Here is a 23,722-nt window from a genome sequence, read left to right as displayed (position 1 = left end):
TCTTATGATCTTTTTCTAAAAATAACATTTAAATACATGAACATAAAATTTAGCCAAATATTATATTAACAAAAATATAGATTTTTTTTTCGATTAGGCTGTGTGGTGCGGGTTTTAAGGTGGTACTGGAGGGGGTGGTTCATTTCGGTGTCCATGATATTTCCGGTGGTACTGGAGGGGGATAGGTAGGTTTGGTTTCCGGTGTTCATGCTATTCTTTAACAAACAATTCTGTGTTATAATTTTCTGTGTCGCACTTTTCCGTAGTAATAAAATTTCGTTAACGTGTAATAGTTACTCATCTTTTGTATTTATTTAAAAATCCTTTTTGCATCATAAACACACAACTCAGTAAGTCCGTTTTTTCTGTTTTTAATATAGTTTCCTTTTTTTTTCATATTTACATCAACAGTTCTGACCGGTCAAAATAACAAATATATATGTACATTAAATTGCACCGCAGAAAACTGCGGCACCAACACTTTAAACTTAAACCATTACATGTTTACTGTATAACTGTCTGAATCCCTCTATATCAAAAAGTTCTTCTCATTTATTAATACAAAAATAATTGTAACAAAGGTTTCAATAATTAACCAATGAAAAAATGACCCTTAAACAGGAAAATATTAACCAATGAAAATACATTTTATCAAATATGGAATTATAGATTTGACCAATAAAAATGGTTCGATTAAGACTGATTAACACGCCAGATGTCAAAAGTCAGCGGCCTGTTAATTCCTTTCTTTAAGTCAAACAGATAATCAGATAAGAAAACTTCAAATAAATGTCGTAGATAAAATTAATGATAATAATCACGTTGTCATACATGTGACGTAAATAAACATAAATGTGTCAGACACGTAAATTGCAATCAACATGTCAGGGATCTGGCTAATTGATAATTTACATATTTCTGAATTTCAATAATTTAAAAACTTTTTAAAACATAAACAAGAAAATATAATAATTTTACGAAAAGTATTTTGAAAGAATCAAATGGAAAAAATACAGCATAACAACCATATTATTAAAAGTATTGATATTTCTGCATTTTAAGTTTGTTAATAAATAGCTCTAAATATATTTAACTCTTAAGTTAAATTAATTTACCATTCATTACATACAATAAAAAATAAAAAGTTATCGTTTAATCGCCTTTCATTACGACAATAATAAACACAAATATAGTTTATTCCTTTTCCCTATATATATAATACTATCCCGGATCCCGGGCGTTCCGGATCCCGGGATTTTCCCCCTACCCTAAATACCGGAAAGGATAAAATGACCGGAAAAAAAGAAAAAGAAAAAAATGCACAGAACCAGATGTACACTTATGTTAATTAACCAAATGAAAACTTACTACAGAGAAAACAGGTGAAATCGCTCAATCAAAAGTCAGTGTAAATATGATTTATTCAAAAGAATTCATGAAAACAAACATTTTAATCATCACTATATATTTGCGCTCAAAGCAATACTTGCTGCTTTTTAAAAATGGCGTGAAAATTGAAGGTTTTTTGACGCTATGTAAGATTAAATTTGATTGGCTAAATAATTTTGGATTCCAGCCCTGACAGATAAATTTTGTAGAAAGCTGGAAGCCAAGCATTGATTAAATTTTTGGATTGATTCGGAGTTTTAGGTTGTTTCTCAGTAAAATCCTAATGTTATACCGGCTCGCCGTGGCGAGCCGGCATAACATTCATTCAGTATATATACATCACTTTAAGACACTTTCACCCAAAAGATTGCCAAGCCCCATTTTTTCATTGCATACCATCCCCCCAAAAAAACCCTCTTCCCGGGAATTCTTCCCTTTCTTAGGCATCTATAAAACAGTAATACAGTATATTGTCTATATATATACTACTTTACGATTTCTTCCGAAAAAAATCGGATATTTCCGTACTTAACAAGTCACGTGATTATGCAAGCGTCTAATATGGTTCATGCGTATTTCGTATGATAATTTTATGTGAAGAGGCAAAATCCCCTTGGGGACAAAGACGGGATAATGCCCATTCTTGTAATCTAGGAACATGGACAGAGGCGGTAAAAAAGGTAAATAAACAGAACATATTTGTTTGTTTGAGTTGATATGGAATATTTCTCACCCACTAATTTATGAGAATTAAATATTTAAGATGCGCGAAACTTTGCGTTTCAATGTATGGAACTTGGAAATGAGATCGTGTGTTTCATCAATATATCTCTGTATATTATGGAAGCCCTGGAGGGACATTTTAGATTAATATTTAAAACTTAAAACTTATTATTTAATTCCTAATATTTAAAATTTAATTCTTAATATTTAAAAATTAAGATCAGAATACATAAGACGTGGGTATTTGAATTCAACGGTCTCTTGCAAAAGGTTGTTACACGAAGAAAAACTGGCAAATTCGATGTAGCTGCTTACGGGTAATTGCCATTTTTTATATATATGAACTATTATATCTCGATTGTTATTTTTTTCATGCTAACGGTTGAAACGATTAAGATTTATTAGTATTATCTAAGACATTACATTTTATTGATTACATGGTGTCAAAAGCAGCGGTTGAGAAAGTCAATACATTTTGTTCTGGATAAAGCGTTAAAACTGATAAAAATATACCTGCTATTCAGGGGGTTAAGTTGTTAAGTTGTTGGTGGTGAATAACAATATTACATTTTTACAGCCCCAGCCCTTTGTTTTTATAACGCTATATTTCATTTATTTCTATTTCCTTTAAGGTGGTAAACATGGAGATCCATGTGTCATCCCTATTGCCATCTGGAAACGGAAGCACCAGGTTAGAAGTTATTACGCAGTACTTTCATGCTGACTTCAAGTACACAGAAATTGTTTTACTTCTCCTTTGTCGGCACAACATACGCTTTGGTCTTCTTCAGTTAAAGAGGATACTTCGTTATTAAGGGCATCACCGTGACATGTTTACTCTTCAAGAAATCGTACGAAAGAATTGCAGTTTAAAGGAGACGGCTTATGGTACCAAGGTGGATGAATACGTTGATGGATTTGAGAGCGCGTGGACGATTTGATACGTCATACCCAATTCATACAGATTGCTTGCGATTTTATGTAACGGATGTTCTTCAAGCGGGACTTTATCGCTTTGTATTCACTAGAATTTACACAATGTGCGACCATAGAAACATGTAGACACTTGTACTGGAAGACCAGAAATTAAATGTAATGTTGTTTAATGTACTAGAACTATCAGGTTCTACTTGTTATGGTGTAAATGTTGATTTGTAGGATATTGAATATGAAACAAATCAAGATGAATGAACATTAGATAATATATATATATATACTTTTTAATTAATAAACATTGATGTTCACGGTTTTCCAAAGTTTATACTTTTTATATTTAACTGCTATATAGTTAAAATTTCTGGGCCGATCTCGAGTTCGCGTTACTTATTGTTAACGTTAGAACAGGTCATAAATCAAACGGAAAAAAATAATAAATGGACTTAAAGACGAGACCTCTCGTGAAACATTCTGATTCTACATTGATGATTGCATGACAAATCTGACTTGGAGTAAACATTACTAGAAATCTAAGTAAACCGTATGTAGGAAATTAGAAGATAAACATTATGAGCTCTTTGTAGGCAGTACTAAATATTTGCCAAATGTTCTCCAGGAGGTGTCAAATTTTAGGACTTTTAAACCACAAAATAACAAGTTTCAAATTTGACCTACATATATGACCTATGATAAAGTTGTTCCAACTGAAAAAAGACCTGTTGTGTTCAAAATGTTTTTCTTTGATTTGACCTTTTTTTAACCCCATATGACTCAGATTCAAACTCGACTTAAAAATTATCCAGACAAATATTCTCATGAACTTTTAAGTTGTTCATGTTGAAAATACAACATCTAAAGTGTTCCCTATGTTTTTCTTTGATTTAAACTAGTGACCTAGTTTATGACCCCAGATAACCCAGATTAAAATTGACCTAGAAAATAAATTAGATAAATATTCTGAACAATTTTGATGGCGATGGGACACAAAATGTGACCTGTATTTAGTTCACAACGGAAATGTTGAGAAACACACCGACACACGACAAACAGCGGGCAATGACACTAGCTCACCTTTGAGCTGAGCTAAAAAGGAATCAAGATATATCAGATTTTGTCTTTATTGAATTAAACACATAGCTCTATTAATTTCTGAACAGTTTTCAATGCATCTAAAATTTTGTTTTAAAATAAACTGGCAAACAAACTTTTGTATAACTGTTTATTTTGCGTTTATTGTAAAAAAATCTTAACTCGTGTTAGCTAAAACGGCTGAAATTAACACAATGACAAGAAACCCCATCATTTTCGACATTTTTTAAAAACAGTTGGTTACAAAAAATTGATATCTGGTTATAGGTCGGGCGATAGAATTAGCACAGTACTTTGACATTCTTTGTACATCCCTTATGTTACTGTTATGTTGCCCAAAGTTAATGCCAAATTAACTTTGTTTCCAAATGTCAAATAAAAAATGTCCCTTATTTTCCCCTGGTAATTTTAAGGGCATTTTTCACTGATTTTACCCAGTGCATGTCGCAGGCAAACCAATTTTCTATGCACTGCTATTAAAGCAAAATGGCACCAAGAAAAAGATTAGATGGGTAATATTGTTTCCCTTACTGATGGCGTTTAGAGAGGCCATAGTTGTTTTTGTATTACAGTCCACCTTGAAAAATTTTAAGGCCAGCAAAGACAGTCTGTGTTAACAACTTTTACTCTTTAAATACAGTGACTAAACAAAGTACAAAATCAAAGGTATCTACAATCGCTTCAGGTTCAACTTCCAATTGATAACAATCTGGGGTAACTACCTTCAGCATACAACATAAAAATAAAAGGGTATTCATAACACGATTTATGTTTTCAGGTAAAGTTAAAAACATAGCAAGTTTTGCCATGTTAGTAAGACTTGAAGGCCCAACTAGGCAAACTCAACAAAATGATTATTTTTCAACTAAATAGAACAAGAAATGTCACTGAAAATAAATATATGCCACAAATGTGCTTTGAGCATTTGGCAGGAACAAAAAACTAACATTTTACATTGATAAAAGTGTTTAAGAAGCAAACATTATTATAATAATCAAAATCACATCATAATCTATAATTGTCAATTAGTTTGTATGCTTATAATTATCACAGGGCTACAGCATATGTGTCAGTTGCATACAATTTCACATGAAAACAGAACAACAATTGATACCACTACAAAATAAATTTCCGTTTATCAACCATTTTTAAATGAATGTAATTATGATTGTGAACAATTGTGATTTACCAAGAACCAACAATTACTATTATCAACCTAAAAACCAAATATTTGATTTAGCACATTCGAATGTTGCTGCGATGAAGCTTCTGGACAAATATAAACGTTTCCATCTCTTTCTAGAAAGACTGTGTTCTGTACTTCTATTCTAGAAACCACATACCCATCTTTCTTCAAACGGATCATATTCATGAATTATCTATTTCTGGACTCCCAGACGCATTAAAGCACCGCGATATTGATTGGCAAATACTTCAGATTGTTCTTCAGAATATAATGAGTGCCTAATTTTGCTGTAGTTTATGTTAATAGTTCTGTCGCCCTCTTCTACATGGACTCCATTATCTCAGGTATATGTGGTACTGTGACGCAAACAAACTGTAAGCTTTTAAATACTCTGTGAAACTACATAGATATTGCTCTACATCAGTATAACTGTCAATCACTTTTCCTGCTTAAGCCAATGAGAAGTCCTCCACACAGTCAATGTTACTTTCTCCATCTGGGAAATAGTAACTCAGCGCTTGAATTCTTATTCTTTCTTCTGCCAGACTTCCCAATATGTGTAATATATTATGCTTATCCACCTTTTGCTTTAGTACCAACGCTGTACTTTCCATCTCGGTAGTTCTGCCATCCCATTTTCATTTTATATGCACTGCTTTGTCCTCTGACTTTCTTCACAGCAGTTGCCTAAAATATATTAGAGGTTTTATTAAGAACTAATTTCATACAATTTTGGTCTTAGAGGGACATACCTTATAACTGATGTCAAACTAAAAAACCTCCAAAATATAAATAATAGAATCTTAAAATATTATAACTTGAATTAAAAGTTTCAACTATACATTCCCAATCATTAACGATAAAATTAGCTGTTAAAATATTTTGCAGTACTGTAAGCGAGTTGTTGCTGTACAATTAATGGGTTGATGCAATTTATTTCAGAAAGCCTCTCAATTGATAAATTGTGGTTAAATGAGGTTTCTTTCAGCTTAGATACTTCTTTGACATTGTATTTATTTATCATTTTACTTTCATTTAGCAAAAACTTTATGTTTCCAGAATATAATCTGCTAGATGTAGGGAGTGCCCCTTTATCTACATCTAAAGTTTTGTGACAAGGTTTTTGCAATTAAAAGCACACTACTACAGCCTATAAGACTGGTGATGTAAATTTCCAATGCAAATCAATGATCATACCAGTAGGATGATGGTGGCCCTAAACAATCGTCTTAAAACCAAGGCTTTTTATTTAAAATTTACAGTACCTAAATCCCCAAGGGTAGCATGTCCAGTCTGCTTGATTGTTATGCTTATTTTATAGCAGACGTTGTGAACTGCATCAAAAATGGATAAGTAAGTATAAAAAAGACCGCTAAATGTGACCTTGACCTTTGAGCATGGTTTTTACGTGCGACACACCTTGTCATGGCGGTGAACAATTGTACCAAGTAAATTTATATTACTCTCAGCCCAATTCTGACCTTTAACCCCTACAATCTGGGACGGATTGTCTTTTGAAAAAATAAATAAATAAATAAACCCACCCAAGCCAGTCCTCACCATGAAATTAAGTCCGTGTGCGTGTCCTATTGTGATTCAAAACGATTTTTCTTGTATATTAAGACCAAATCACTTTACTTCCTTCGCTACTCGTATTCTCGCTGGCGCTACTTGTGGCGTCAATCTGTTAACGGAATGGTTTCCCGCGTCCATTTTAATGATAAGATTTAAGTATCAAATATTAAAAATTAAATTTTAAATACTAAGAATTAAATTTTAAATAATAATTTTTAAGTTTTAAATATTAATTTAAAATGTCCCTCCAGGGCTTCCATAGTATATCACCGGAAAGCAAAGCTTTCAATACTGTACTTTTTATTTAAGAAAGAGTATGTTTTTTGCTTGATATATAACAGAATAAATAGTATGCCTTTTGTATTGTGTTTTATGCCAAAAAAAGTTATTTTCATTAGAAATATGGGTTTAAACTGTTAAAAATTCATCATGAATTAATATGAAAATTGATTTTTATTGCTTCAAAGGCAGGGTTCGGTGAGTAAAATAAACAAGTTCAAGGGTGTACTGTACGAGTGATATTTTTCTTCACTAGATACAACTAACTTGGATTTATTACGTACATGAAATTAACATATTTATACTTACTAGTTTGATTCTTTGCGAACACTGATCGTCAAATTATACTTCAAGGGATAAAAGCCCATTTTTAAATGCTAAACATTTGTTACTTTACTTTCAGAATTACCGGCCCTATACGTCAATGATGAAGATGATTCGATGTTCGGAATTCTCAGTGTTTACCGTCGATCAACATTACATACTAGGTAAAGGGAAAATATCTATCGTTTTGATGCCGATATTAATAATTCTGTATTGTATTATAATTTTTTTTCTTTTTGTTTGAGTTTTATTAATTGTTCATAGATACAGAAACATGTATAATCTGTAATGTTTTTGATATAAAAGTTATGTAATTTTATACATTTAAGCCACGAGACAGAGTTGGATAACAAGACAGTTTTAAAGGAGAAATCTTCTCAAATACAAGCAAAGGTATGTACCTTTAATGCTTTGATTAACAGTTTCAAGCATCATTGTACATAGATTTATGTCGTTTTGTTTTGGCCATATTCTATAAATATTTACTTATAAATGTCCAAAAAAGGCATATTTATGCCGATTGTTGAATAACGATTGATTGTTTGATTAATTGATTTCATTGATTGATTGACAAAGTGACTAATTGATTTATTGGTTTGATCGATTGATTTAAACCTTTTGTTTATTTTTTAATCCAAGTAAATGTATTATATTAATGAATCATGTTTATGTGTTTGAAAACTCAATAGAGACTCTGGTTGTTAAAACTATTCACTGTTTGTTATATGAGCCGCGTCACGACAAAACCAACATAATGGGTTTGCGACCAGCATGGATCGAGACCAGCCTGCGCATCCGCGCAGTCTGATCAGGATCCATGCTGTTCGCTATCAGTTTCTTTACTTGTTGTAGGGTTTGTAAGCGAACAGCATGGATCCTGATCAGACTGCGCGGATGCGCAGCCTGGTCTGGATCCATGCTGGTCGCAAACGCATTACGTTGGTTTTGTCATGGCGCGGCTCATATGTAAATGTATATATTCAGAAATATGTTATATGAACTTATATCCCCATTAGTTTTAATCCTATTACTAGTACAATTGAATAAAGGAAGTATGAAAGAATTATAAAATATTCCAGGTTACATAGTAATCAAAAAATAATTATATAGTTAGTAAATCATACTTAAAATCTCTTGGTCGATTTCGTTTCTTAATTATCAAGGTTGTTGCGAAATAAGTGTATATTTATTAATTTTGTTTTCTATTGATTTTTATTCAATTTCAATTTATTTCTAATTAAAATGTATCATTAACTTAATATGGCACAAGTAGGCGAATTCATTTTCATAGAAACTCTTAAAAGGCCCTTATAATGAATTATCCAGATTTGAATACTGTTTTGCATATGTCTACATTTTTATATATAGTTTTAAGTAAATATTTTAGAAACATATTATTCAATATTGTTTTAGAAAAAAAACTTCACCTATCGTTTTATTTTAGGATGTGTCGACACCGGCTTCTAAGAAATTAAAGTCACGTGATCAGCCAAGAGCTGTCGACATGTTATATCACAAAATGTTAAGTAAGTAATCGATTCAATTTCGTTCAATGTAGATAAAAAAAAGGTGGAAAAAATGGAAAAAATAAAGATTGAAAGAGTTAATATATAAAATATTTTGTTGCAGTATGTGTCATTATGTATTTATCTTTTATATTCAAGCTGCGAATTGTTCATTCTTGAATGCTTTAATCGTCGCATATTTTTACTTCAGGAGCAAACAAAATCCGTGATTACAATGAAGAATATTTTGATGTAGCTTAAATAAATATTTTCTTTGTTTACTCATATTTTTGTTCTATGATTTATTATTTTTCTTGTTAGGAAATTTGTCAAATGGTGATGACCCCAAACAAAGATATTCTCCAATAAAGCTTATTGACTCCGGGTTAGTATTTAAGTATTTTTATTATAACATGTATGCCTGACACGACTTTTTTCTCTCAGTTTCTGCTATATAAGAGTATATAAAGGACGTACATTTCGTATGTTTCTGTGATGTATAAATGTCAAGAAGGTATAGTTCGTCTGTTGGGTGAAATATCAATGTCAAGGACATGTAGCTTGTTTGTTCTGATGCTGTGTGAATTCAAAGGACTTATTGTTCGTCTGTTTGGTAAAATGTCAATGTCAAAGACATATATTTTATCTGTTGTGGTGATGTATAAAGGTCAAGGACGTATAGTACGTCTGTTGGGTGATGTTCTAATGTAAGAGACACATTCTGTTGGATGAAATATCAATGTCAAGGACGTATAGTTTGTTTGTTGTGGATATGTATCAATGTCAAGGACATATAGTTCGTCTGTTTGGTGATATACAAATGTCAAGGATATATAGTTCGTCTGTTGGGTGATATACAAATGTCAAGGATATATAGTTCGTCTGTTGGGTGATATTCAAATGTCAAGGATATAAAGTTCGTCTGTTGGGTGATATACAAATGTTAAGGACATATAGTTCGTCTGTTGGGTGATATACAAATGTCAAGGATATATAGTTCGTCTGTTGGGTGATATTCCAATGTCAAGGATATATAGTTCGTCTGTTGGGTGATATACAAATGTCAAGGACATATAGTTCATCTGTTGTGAAGATGTGTCAATTCCAATGACGTATAGTTCGTCTGTTCGTTTAATTAATATACCAATGTTAAGGACATATAGTTCGTCTGTTGGGTGATATACAAATGTCAAGGATATATAGTTCGTCTGTTGGGTGATATACAAATGTCAAGGACATATAGTTCGTCTGTTGGGTGATATACAAATGTCAAGGACATATAGTTCGTCTGTTGGGTGATATACAAATGTCAAGGATATATAGTTCGTCTTTTGGGTGATGTTCAAATGTCAAGGATATATAGTTCGTCTGTTGGGTGATATTCAAATGTCAAGGATATATAGTTCGTCTGTTGGGTGATATACAAATGTCAAGGATATATAGTTCGTCTGTTGGGTGATATTCAAATGTCAAGGATATATAGTTCGTCTGTTGGGTGATATACAAATGTCAAGGACATATAGTTCGTCTGTTGTGAAGATGTGTCAATTCCAATGACGTATAGTTCGTCTGTTCGTTTAATTAATATACCAATGTCAAGGATATATAGTTTGTCTGTTGGGTGATATACAAATGTGAAGGATATATAGTTCGTCTGTTGGGTGATATACAAATGTCAAGGACATATAGTTCGTCTGTTGGGTGATATACAAATGTCAAGTACATATAGTTCGTCTGTTGTGAAGATGTGTCAATTCCAATGACGTATAGTTCGTCTGTTCGTTAAATTTATATATCAATGTCAAGGATATATAATTCGTCTGTTGGTATTATTTCAATGTCAAGAGGACGAACAAAATTTGTCTGATGTGAGATTTAAACATCAAGAATAGTTCATAGAGAATTTGATCACATCCTTTTCATAAGGGTTTGTGGCTTTCACAATTAACTAACGCTCTTATTTTACACCTTTTTTGATTTGCTATTTATAAATTCACTTATATTAAAAATGCACCAAATTAATATTTCTAGTGAACTCATTTCACTTTTGCTATATTTTCAGAACTTTCGGTCACGTGGTCTTAGCCAAAGCGAAGCTAAACGGGTCTATGGTTGCCATAAAAATCATGGAAGTTAAAAAACAACCATTTGCAGTGTTGGCTAACGAGGTCAACATAATGAAGAGGATTTACCATGAAAATGTTGTCACCGCACTAGATGCAATTTATGTGGAAGCTGTAAAGAAATTCTGGCTTATCACGGAGTACGTGAATGGGTGTTCACTGAGGAAGATATTAAGAAATGTATCGTTAGAAGAAGGACTGTCACAGATATGTTACATATGTAGTCAATGTGTGAAAGGTTTGGACTATCTCCATAAAGAAAAACATAGTTCATAGAGATATCAAAAGCAACAATGTGGTGGTGGATGTACATGGGAGAATAAAGATAACAGATTTTGGAACCAGCTACATATATGATAAGAATGACAAGAAGAACGAAATAGTTGGCTCACCGTGCTATATGGCACCGGAAGTTGTAGCCAGGTTAGTAAATATATTGCAGACATATTCTTTATATATAGATAAGCTTTTCCTGTTCCATTTCACTATAATCTGGCTTGACTTGTATTTACAAAACATTTAACACATTGTTCAATTATTATTTATGGTAAATATCTCGTTTCCACGCCTTAAAAAAGTGAAAATACTTATAGATATGTAAATTGAATTATGATATCCAAAATGATGAAAATAATATAGATCTATAATAAAAAAAGAAAGAAAAAACAACAACAACAAAAAAAGAAAGAAAATAGTATCGAATTAAAACCCTTTTTATAACTTGTATTTCCCAACAAGCATAGTAAAGTATGTGTTTAAATATGATCATGCAGACGTATTGACAAAAAGATATTCTCTCAACTTAAATATTTAGTTTATTCGGATCACCTCTGGTGACTTCAATAAGTCTTTCTTACGGAGTTGTCGGGTGAAGCCGAGTTGTTGCAATTGTGGGATAAAAGTTGCCAAACAACATTTTTCTATATTTGTTACTTAACCACTTTTATTTATTTTAAAAACCGAGATTAAAAATAAATATGGCCTATGATTTAAATAATAGAAATGATTTACGGAAACCACCTATATATACCTGAGGAAGGGAACACTCTTATGAAAACCTTATAAAAGAAATGGTAGGACTATATAAAGGAATTATACAAATTAAAACAGTGGATTAAATCTTTTCATTACACGTGTCTCATTTTTTAATGCACCCCACAGAGAACAGCACTATCTATTGATCACAGTTTTTAGTGTGACCCCAAAACTTGTAACTGCAAAATTACTCAAAAAAATGCATGTTATCATATTAACTTTTTTATAAAATTTATTTTATAAAAAATTTTTTTTGTTTATTTTATAGCAAAAAAAAAATTTGTCTTTGATTTTCAAAAAATTTACATTTTTAAGGGCTGTCCATTAAAAAGCTTGAAATAGACTTTGCTTCATTCATCTGTTCGTTTGTTCAGAAGTTATTTTAACCCCTTTGCTTTTTCGGACATCAATAAGCATCCTAGAAATTTGACCAGTCATTCCCTTACAAATTAAGTCCTATTCTATTAATGACAACGATATAAACAGAAAGGTGTAAAATATATAAGAATTTAGAGGAAGGAAACAGCCTTTAAATACATCTGGGAGCCGTTTTATCAACGTGTAGTCTACGACATTTTATTATCGGTGTCGTACGTCTGCGATAACGTCGTACGACCGTTTTATGAAACGCGTCTCAGGCATTGTGTTTCTGCGACGTCGCAGCCTTTGTCGTAAACAATAATTCACGCAAGACACAGTCTAGTGAGTGCGCGCTTTGACATCACATATGAAATCAAACAATGAGAACAAAGGAGGCAATCACTTTTAGACCAATAAGAACATCTTTAACTAAGCAGGTGTTCGGGTGAAATATACTAGAAAATTATTAAATTCTATCTTTTCCACACTAAAACAAACTTGTTTTTTAATATTCTGACACTCCTTTGTGTATGTATCTGATCAAATCAGGCCTTTAAATGACTAGCCACATTGAATTGGGAAAATGCGTTCCTGACATTGCTTTAACAAGACTTTCTCTCTATCATTTTAATCATGGAATATTATAATAGTTGACCTGTTATAAGAGACGGTGCTTTTATAAAACGTCTCGGCCCTTTTAACCTTAGGTAATTTAAATATGCTGTTCAACTTTTTTTAAATACACGTCATTTTAACTTAGTATGGGAGCAATCCCATCTTATTCCTATCATGGGTTACGTACTTTTATACGAACTTGTTGGTAGGAATTATGGCACACACGTAAACACATGTACCGATAAAACTGTAGACAAAATAAATTAGTTCCCATATAAATTAAGCAAGTTTTAAATGAAGTATGTGCTCGCCCATATGGTTCATTCCGGTGGCGAGGGTAAACAAACCAAACACACACACAAAATATGAAATCAAAGTACTAAAAGTACTGATGGAATTTACATATTATTATCAAACGGGCAAATTTACATGACTATTATAAAACGGATAAATACCTTTAGTGTCATTCAAAGAACAGTTTTAGTGAGAAAAATAGCTAATATTTTCTGCACTCGATTCACCCCTTAAAATACTATGTCACGCTACGGTTCCACACTTAATGCCTGGTCTGTACTGAATGCTAAAGGCACATTATGTCTCAGAAGCGAGTTTTTTTCCAGAGCAAACACGGGTATAATAACGTTCAAATAACGATTTTAGAGCATGCAGCTGTTGTAATTTTAACAATTTATTTTTTCAGTATGCGGCATTAATACCTCGGGTATCTACAAATGCACTAACGAAGACACAGACACTTGGAGTTTGGAGCACAAAACGCCTTTTAAAATCCAAACAAAATGTATATTTGTCATTCCAGCACATGTACTTATTATATGTATCATTAAAACTTAATATAAGCTGTTAAAAGTAATATTTCAACGTCTATAATAATACACATTGTATTGATATATACATGTGCTGGGATTGACAAATATACATTTCATTTGGATTTTAAAGGCGTTTTTGAGCTCCACACTCCAAATGTCTGTGAAAGAAAGACGTCAGCGTCCTAAGCTCCTTTCTTGTATGTGTCGGAATTTATTTCCAAAATGGGAATTTTATTCAATGACAGGGATATTGTTTCACTTTCGTTGTGATTGATCATGAAAATCCTTTCTACGACCATTTGCACTCTACCTCTGCTCTGGCATGTACACAAGGTAACATCAGTTTTTTGCGAAAGCAAAGACAACTAGTACTGGTAAACTGCTTGACAGCCTACCCAGGAACGATGCGGTGGCTGAACTGTGCTCTGGTGAATTCTAAGAGACCTACTCCCGTGAATTGTGTGGTAAACTACAAAGTCCACCGCAACCAGCATAATGATTGTTAGCTAGAAACCAGCCAGCAAATCTATTGATTTGCCAAGCAATTAAAGAAATTTGTTATATGAATTTATAACTGCATTTTTTTCACTAAGTAGATAAAATTTTGGCATTATAATAATTCACTTAATCAAAACACAACCCAAAATCACATAAATACAAGTCATTAATCTACTAAAGAAAGTACATGAATGTATGGTGGTGGTGTTGGTAGTATTCACACCGGACCACGACAGTAAGCCACATTAAATTTACCAGCACAGTTCAGCCACCGCATCGTTCCTGTGCATGCTGTCAAACAGTTTACCAGTACTTGTTGCTTTTGCAAGGAAGTGATAATTTTTACACATGCCAGAGCAGAGTCACAGTGCGAATGACCGTTGAAAGGATTTTATGATCAATCACAACGAAAGTGACCTGCGCCGTCAAGGAATCGAACCCTGGTCGCCAGATTCACAGTTCAACGCTCTACATATTAAGCTAACGGAAGGAATCAGTGCGTGAATATATATAATATTATATTAAACAACATACACTAAATATAGAACGTATGAAGTTCACGATGCTTTAGACCTATCTATTTGAAAAAGTTAACAAAATACTTCTAGGGATTAATGAACATCTAATCATTTCAACGTTTCAACCTTTCACACATACCCCCTTTATAAGTTCATTAAACTGACACTTAGATTGATAAATTAGTATTGAATAGTACTTTCTGTCACATAAGATATAGACACTTGTGAGGTTCCTTTGATAACTTTGTTTACTTGGTTAACCATTTTTAAAACAATCATGAGGATTAATAGTGTAAAAAAAACTATTTTATCAAAATATGACCTAATTTTATTCATTGTTTGGTTTTATCATACTGATTGTAGGTATATTAATCTTCAATAAATTTTCGGTTAAGTTCGTGCGATGTAGGCAGTATTTGATTTTGTCTATAAAATAGTCATATCGAGAGTTATAAATGACTAACCAATGGTTTTATAATAACTACATGTCCAGCGTGTTTTAAGACCGGAACCGCGTAAATCTATGTGTGTTTCTTTTATTTTAAATTTTTGTGCCCCCCACTACGGAAGCTTCAAAGGGTCACCTCTTACGCGATCTTTTATGAGAAGATTTACGCAAGTCGAAAGAATTAAGGTGCAAAGGCATGATATCTTTAGTGTTTTCGCAAAAAATAATTCGAATAAACGAGAAGATTTGAGTTAATTGGCCAAATGTTTTCTTGCAAAAACAGAAACATTACACTTCACGATTAATATTTTGACGAGAAATTAATAAAAGGTCTTTTTCGAAAAACATGTAGACGCAATACGTGATACATTTCACTTTCTCGATAAAAATTATGACTCATTACCTAATACATAACACCTTGTCGCAAAAACTTTTGATGCATTACTCTAAAACATTTCATTTGATGAAAATATTTTTTGCGCAATTCCTAAAGTGTAGTCTGGTTTTCGTTATATTTTTGTCGAGAAATGACATAATTATATTAAGATACACAGCAGCGGTAATTTTGCACGACCGTAGGGAGTGCTTTATTATCCACGTGAGAACAAGTGCATATTTTATCATACCCGATAAATAACCCTTTTATTAAATAATTATTTCAAAATAGTATACTGAGTTAAAAATAAAACCTTCATTGTTGAAATATTTTTAAAGATGTCTTTTAATAATGTAAATGTTTGGTTTGATTCAATATCTAGCCAACATGAGAACGTCAACGCGCACATTTGATAACAACGTTCATGTGTGAGTTGTGTGTAATGTCTCTGGACACGATGTGCATCTAACACAACGGATATAACTTGATTACACACCGTATATTATTAGTTATAAAGATTGATGACAGGTTATATGGCCATATATAAACGGTTGTTTGTAAATATAATCCGAGCCGCCAAAGGAATCTTAAAGTCGAAAAATATAGGAAGTTTGAAATCATAAAATTACTACATGTGAGTCTGTCACGACTTTAAATACTAGATTTTTAAAAAAAAATCAGTTTCACGGAGCTAGTGATCAGTATATTGCTTTTAATATTTGTGTCCATCTACTTGCCCCTTACCTTTTGGGTTCGAATCCCACAAGATACTTAATATTCTCTTTTACATGAGGAAGATACTTTAACTAATTTACGGAACGTCACTTGTTTTATTCAAGTTCCCGTGTCTGAAATAATATGCGGAGAGGCACCTGAGGTCTTTCTCCACCAGTAAGACTGAAAAGTCACAATTAATGTTCCTGACGTAAAATCCGACAAAAATCTATTTGTATTAGACTGCTTATTTTGTATATATTGTTGTAAGTACTAGCGTTATCCAATTAGAATATCAACTTGGTTATTTTTAGGTTATATAGATACAAATTTATTTTAGTTCTGTCGTTTTGGAAGCTCGATGCGTGATAAGACACTGGAACTGAAAACCTACCAGTACTAATTAATGATTGTAAAATTATTTGCTAACAGTTAAAACGACTTGCCACTGACTGGGTACGAACCCACGTGGCCAGCAATCGTTAGATTACTAGTCTGACGAGTTAATCACTGGACCATACCACATCTAACTTGATTATTCTAAATGAAGTCTCATAAATAACCTTTTTACGCACATCCAATGTGTTCGATTAGATCAAGACCCAAGAAAACAATTAATGATTATAATTCGGTCATCTACGATACATGTACGCGTGTGTGTACGTGTGTGCGTTTATGTATAATTGTGTTTGTTTTAATTGCCTTTGCCACCGGCAGAAAACATGAGATCACTTCCATTTCCTTTCTGCAGGCCTTATCAGTTTGCCACGGCTAGCCGCTATTCATACTGAATAACGCAATAGAATATGACCTAAAAGTCCGTGACCATCTACATTCTTGCCCATGCTTGAACATCACCTAAATACCTTATGACCAAATGGCTAAAAAATGATATCAATGTCAGTCATAATAGATGTTTATGATTTATGAACTTCAATTTTTCCAAAAAGTGTTTAATATAAAATATTTGATTAAGATTTGCTACACAAAATACACTAGTTAATATACACTAGTTTACCTACGTCTGGAATATCATTTTACCTGCCACGCGAGGAATTAATTACCGCGATACCATGCGATACCTTAAGCTTTTTTTTCTAAAACACATTCACCCCTTCAGACTACATACCGGCAAAGTCTTGCAGAAATGGGATGCATAATATAACCAGTGGAGATCTTCTATCTACATGTACTTTAGTTAGAACTTTTTAAAACTTTTGAAAACAAGGCTTTTTTACATTGAACTGCTACTGGAATCCATTCTAAAACCACTGAAAATACAATTGAATGTGTTTGTGTTGAATTAATGCGCAACAATTTCCTATTACATCGCTATTACATCGTTTGTTGCCATTTAAAAATACGAACCAAAGTTATAAGAATCATATAATATTATTATTAACATCTAAGTATCATCTTGTATAATCACCAGCCTGTCAGGTTAGACCAATAAGTAAAGTGTCTTCAATTCTCCTTCGCTTTTTTCTAGATGATTTAGGTGAAGTTCAAAAGCATATTAAACTGGTGATAAAACGCATTTGTATTTTTGTTTTTCAATTAGCAACCGAGATGAGAAAGATTCAATTAAAATTTAGATCAGTATTTTTATATTGCGTGTCAGCCTTTCATCTACAAAACATGTTGTATAGACCTGTATTATAGGTATTATACTATCTAGGTATCACAATTGGATTAGTTTTATAATTTCATTGATGTAAACAAATCTGATTAGCTTTTCGCTCTTCTTGTTTTTTTTTTCTTTTCTTTCATTGGCAGTTTCTTTCACCTAAATCATATAACGGCGCCACAATGTCCGGCGTCCGTCCGTTTGTGAGTCAACAGAACTGCTGAGCCAATTTCATCCAAATTTTACAGGTATGTTCTTGCTATGAATCTCTGCTAAATGTGCTCAAAGAATTGATTGAATACTATGCAGAACTCTGGTTACCATGACAACCAATAGCAAAAAATCTTAAAACCTTCAACTCAAGAACCAGAAGATCTGGAGCTTAGATATTTGATATGTCGCATTGTCTGGTGGATCTCTACGAAGCTTGTTCAAATCATGTCTCTGAGAGTCAAATGAGTCCCACAATGGGGTCTCTTAGGTTTGACATAGAGTTGTTTAGGGAAAATTCAAAACTCCAAAAGAGCTGTAGTTTAGATTTCTGATATGAAGCACTGTCAGGTGGACCTCTACCAAGTTTGTTCAAATTATGACCCCGGGGTTAAATGGGGTCACTTAAGTTTATAGACTTATACAGGACAAACGTCAAATATTTTCTTCTCCAGAGGAACAGGGTGTAGCATTTTCTAGTTGAAGTCAACTACGTTTGTTCAAAACATGATGCCTTGGGTCAAACTGGCCACTCCCGAGAGTCACATATATTTCCGATAGGAAAAAAAATTGTCCACTTCATCACCAAAGAAGCTACAGCTAAAATATTTGATAAGAGTATCATTGCAAACTAAATCTCTGTTAAGATTGTTCACATCATGGCCCGATGGGCAAAAATGACCACACCACAGACCGCTGTCGTCTGAAAACTTAAACATTTGTCATAATCTTGTTACATCTCTACTCCCTAGACACCACATCACTATGGACAAAACCTTGAAAATAATCCATATGAAGGTGACCTTCTTGACTTTAAATTATCTTGACCGTCACTGTTAACATTTCACCCTATGGGATATAACTGCAATGCTACAAAATATGGTCTGAAAATTATTAAATCTTCAGTAATGAATAAAAAAAACTATTAAGCTGAGTTGCATAATATAATAGCATAAATTCACTTAATAAATAATATTACTTTTATTTAAAAAATAAATTTACCATGTTCCGTTCCTTTCCGTTAAATACCATTACCTATATGGGTATTGGTACTTTGCGGAACGAAACGGAACCAAGTAAAATAATATCACATTAATGTGTTACCTCAGTTTAATATAACCCCCTGTAATTTCCAACACTATCGACAAAGATTTGTCCCTGAAAACACCCTATACAAACATGAATATTCGTACTACAAATCACCTATGGTGCATGTATAGCTGCAATTGTACAAAATTTGGGAAACCAGCACCTATGAATAAAACTATTATGCTTAGTTCCATCATACTATGAATTCACTTAATTAAGCTATTTAAATAGTCTTATTAAAATATAAAGTTATCCTGTTCCGTTCCGTTCCGTTAAATACCATTACCTATATGGATATTGGTACTTTGCGGAACGGAACGGAACGAACAAAAAGATATCACATTCATCTGCAACCTCAGTTTAATGTGACCCCCTATAATTTACAACACTATCGACATAGTTTTGCCCTATGAAAACGCCCTATAGATACATGAATATTCGTACTACAAATCACCTATGGTGTATATCTGCAATTGTAGAAAATTTGGGTTAAAAATTATGAAACCACCACCTATGAATGAAACTATTATGCTTAGTTCCATAATACTATAAATTCACTTAATTAAGCTATTTAAATAGTCTTATTAAAATATAAATTTATCATGTTCCGTTCCGTTCCGTTAAATACCATTACCTATATGGATATTGGTACTTTGCGGAACGGAACGGAACGAACAAAAAGATATCACATTCATCTGCAACCTCAGTTTAATATGACCTCCTGTAATTTCCAACACTCTCGACAAAGTTTTTCCCCTAAAAATACCATATAAATACATGAATATTCGTACTACAAATCACCTATGGTGCATGTATAGCTGCAATTGTACAAAATTTGGGATAAAATTATGAAACCACCACCTATGAATAAAACTATTATGCTTAGTTCGATAATATTATAAATTCACTTAATTAAGCTATTTAAATAGTCTTATTAATATATAAATTTATCATGTTCCGTTCCGTTCCGTTAAATACCATTACCTATATGGGTATTGGTACTTTGTGGAACGGAACGGAACGAACAAAGATATCACATTCATCTGCAACCTCAGTTTGATATGACCCCCCCCCCCGCCTGTAATCTCCAACACTATCGACATAGTTTTGCCCTATGAAAACGCCCTATAGATACATGAATATTCGTACTACAAATCACCTATGGTGTATAGCTGCAATTGTAGAAATTTGGGTTAAAATTTTTAAAACCACCACCTATGAATGAAACTATTATACTTAGTTCCATTATACGATAAATTCACTTAATTAAGCTATTTAAATAGTCTTATCAAAATATAAATTTATCCTGTTCCGTTCCGTTCCGTTAAATACCAATACCTTATGGGTATTGGTACTTCACGGAACGGAACCAACTAAAAATATATCACATTCATCCGCAACCACAGTACAATCTGACCAGCTGCAAAATCCAACACTATCGCTGAAAACGCCCAGAAGATAGATGAATATTTCTGTACGGTGTATAGCTGCAATTTACGGAATGCCGTTAGGGCCATTGCCTATGAATGTGTTGATCTGAAACGCGATAGTCGATAGTACGATGGTGAAAACGCGAAATCACAAAACTACGATGGTGAAAATGCGAAAGCACGATGATGAAAACGCGAAAGTACGATGATGAAAACGCGACAGTACGATACAACGATGATGAAAGCGCGATAAACTATCGTGTTTTCACCATCGTACTGTCGCGTTTTCACTATCGTAGTTTCGTGATTTCGCGTTTTCATCATCGTACTGTCGTGTTTTCATCATCGTACTATCGCGTTTTCACCATCGTACTATCGCGTTTTCACCATCGTACTATCGCGTTTTCATCATCGTACTGTCGTGTTTTCATCATCGTACTATCGCGTTTTCACCATCGTACTGTCGTGATTTCATCATCGTACTATCGCGTTTTCATCATCGTACTATCGCGTTTTCACCATCGTAGTTTCGTGATTTCGTGTTTTCACCATCGTACTATCGACTATTGCGTTTCAGATTAACACATTCATAGGCGATGGCCCTTACGGCATTCCGGAATGCCGTAAGGGCCATCGCCTATGAATGGTTTGATCTGAAACGCGATACTCGAAACTACGATGGTGAAAACGCGACAGTACGATGGTGAAAACACGATAGTTTATCGCGTTTTCATCATCGTAGTATCGTACTGTCGCGATTTCATCATCGTACTTTCGCGTTTTCATCATCGTGCTTTCGCGTTTTCACCATCGTAGTTTCGTGATTTCGTGTTTTCACCATCGTACTATCGACTATCGCGTTTTAGATCAACACATTCATAGGCGATGGCCCTAACGGCATTCCGTAGCAATTTTACAGATCAATGCTTAAAATTAATCTCATTTATTCTGGCGAAGAGCGTTCAATTTTAGGAGCTTATAGTGTCTATCTTGTGTGATATAGAACTATGTCCAGCGAGTATTTTTTTTATTTCGGAAGAAAAAAATGTCGCAAGGGGCAATATATGGTGAATAAAAAGGGTGCACTAAAACTGTCGCTACCTTGAAGGTCAAGGTCACAGCATGACCTTGCAGCAAAATCGTATCCAGCCCATAACTTCGTTATTTGAAGTAGGATTTTACAACTATTTCACAGAAATGATCACCATATTGAGACAATGTGTTGCGCGCAACATTTGGGTTGTTTTTACACTTTTAACTTTGTCTGTGACATAACTATGACATTACAAGAGGTATACCTTCCTGTGTCCAAAACCTGTTCGGGGAGCATCACCCGGTTCAACCGGCTCTTGTTTTACTAATGTCTCATATTCACAAGGAACATACCATAGGTGAATCTTTAAGTTTGTTGTCTCTGGGTTCATTGTAAAGTCTTGTATTTATATATTCCTGATAAAGTTAAATATTTTTAAACTTCACAAGTCATTGCAATGACTTGACAACAATTTTTTACATTTACAATAATTATATAACTATATTTACAATTTTTTGACAATTTTTCTGTCCATAACTGAATGACTGGGTGAACATTTTTTGAAATATTGTTACTGCAGACAAGAATTTTAGCCGGGGGAATTTGTGTTTAATAAACACGTTCTTGTTAAATTCTGAACGTGCCACTGGGTGCTACTTCTTTATTATGCCACCGCAGCATCTGTGATGCGGTGGCATATAGCGATTCACCTGTGTGTGTGTTCTATAGATTATATAGTGAATTTAAAAAATCTTCTTGTGAAAAACCACTGGTCCAGTTTCAACAAAACTTGGCAGGATTGATCCTTGGGTGAAGGGCTTCCAAAGTTGTTCAAAGAATTTCATTCCATGCAGAAATCTAGTTGTCATGGCAACCAAAAGGAATTATAAGAATAAATTAAAAAAAACTTCTTGTAAAGACCCACAAGGCCTAGAGATATTTTGCATAAGGCATTGTCTGGTAGACCTCTACCAAAGTTTTTCAAATTATTGCCCTTGGGTCAAAATTGGCCCCACCCTGGGGGTCAATGATTTTCACTATGTACATATAGTAAAAAAATAAAAAATCTTATTGTCTGAAGGTACAAGGCTTCGAGCTTTGATATTTGGTATACGATATCATCTAAAGGTAATCTACCAAAGTTGTTCAAATTTTGCCTCTGGTGTCAAAGTTAGCCCCGCCCCGGGCGCCATGGGTTTTCAATTTATGTATATAGTAAAAACTTAAATAATTCATCTTCTTGAAATTGACAAATGCTAGAGTTTAGATATATTGCATGAAACATTGTGTAGTGAACGTTTAGCCAGATTGTTCAAATTATAGCCCTGGGGTCAAAATTGACCCCACCCTGGGGGTCATTGATTTATAGTCACTATGTACATATAGTAAAAAATTATAAATCTTATTTTCTGAAGGTAAAAGGCTTAGAGCTTTGATGTTTGCTTTATAATATCAGCCATTAGGTCCTCTTTCAAAGTTGCTCAATTTTTGCCCCTGGTGTCAAAATTGGCCCTGCCCGGGGGAATTGATTTTCATTATGTACACATAGTTAAAACAGAAACTAAAACAAATGTTTTCTGAATTGGAGAAAGCTACAGCTTAGATATTTGACATGAAAAAATGTTGTTTGGTGTACCTGTATCAAGATTGTTTGAATTAAACCCTGGGGTCAAAATTTTGCCTTGCCTCAGGGGACAGTGACCTATTTTCTTGTCCTCTGATGTACAGCCATGCAATTTGAACTATGTGCACAGTTTTAGTTGTACTATAGAACTGTGATATCAGGTGAACTAGATTTTGATGATGTGACCTA

The 23,722-nt window shown here is 33.4% G+C and overlaps 1 protein-coding gene across 1 annotated transcript; it reads left to right on the top strand.

Moving 5' to 3' along the window:
- Position 1: 1 nt before the first annotated feature.
- Positions 2–11,546, top strand: LOC132743074 (serine/threonine-protein kinase PAK 3-like). The gene is made up of 7 exons (XM_060731584.1): positions 2–185; positions 2,044–2,069; positions 7,581–7,665; positions 7,831–7,894; positions 8,946–9,027; positions 9,328–9,391; positions 11,069–11,546. The coding sequence occupies exons 1-7, from the start codon at positions 154–156 to the stop codon at positions 11,403–11,405; spliced, it is 690 nt and encodes a 229-aa protein (XP_060587567.1). The 5' UTR covers positions 2–153; the 3' UTR covers positions 11,406–11,546.
- The last annotated feature ends 12,176 nt before the right edge of the window (positions 11,547–23,722 follow it).

The sequence above is a fragment of the Ruditapes philippinarum genome, unplaced genomic scaffold, assembly GCF_026571515.1.
Source record: "Ruditapes philippinarum isolate M1 unplaced genomic scaffold, ASM2657151v2 ctg4970_1_1_1_1, whole genome shotgun sequence".
In the NCBI taxonomy this organism is placed as follows: domain Eukaryota; kingdom Metazoa; phylum Mollusca; class Bivalvia; order Venerida; family Veneridae; genus Ruditapes; species Ruditapes philippinarum.
Note: the sequence above shows the minus strand (reverse complement) of the source record. Positions and strands in the feature narration are given on the sequence as shown.

What these genes read in the sequence shown, in the direction of transcription:
- LOC132743074 (XM_060731584.1), top strand. Translation starts at nt 154, where the DNA reads ATGATATTTCCGGTGGTACTGGAGGGGGATAG. An exon ending in GGACAGAGGCGGTAAAAAAG is followed by an intron (nt 2,070 to 7,580) that starts GTAAATAAACAG and finishes CTTTACTTTCAG; the next exon opens with AATTACCGGCCCTATACGTC. An exon ending in CTTCTCAAATACAAGCAAAG is followed by an intron (nt 7,895 to 8,945) that starts GTATGTACCTTT and finishes GTTTTATTTTAG; the next exon opens with GATGTGTCGACACCGGCTTC.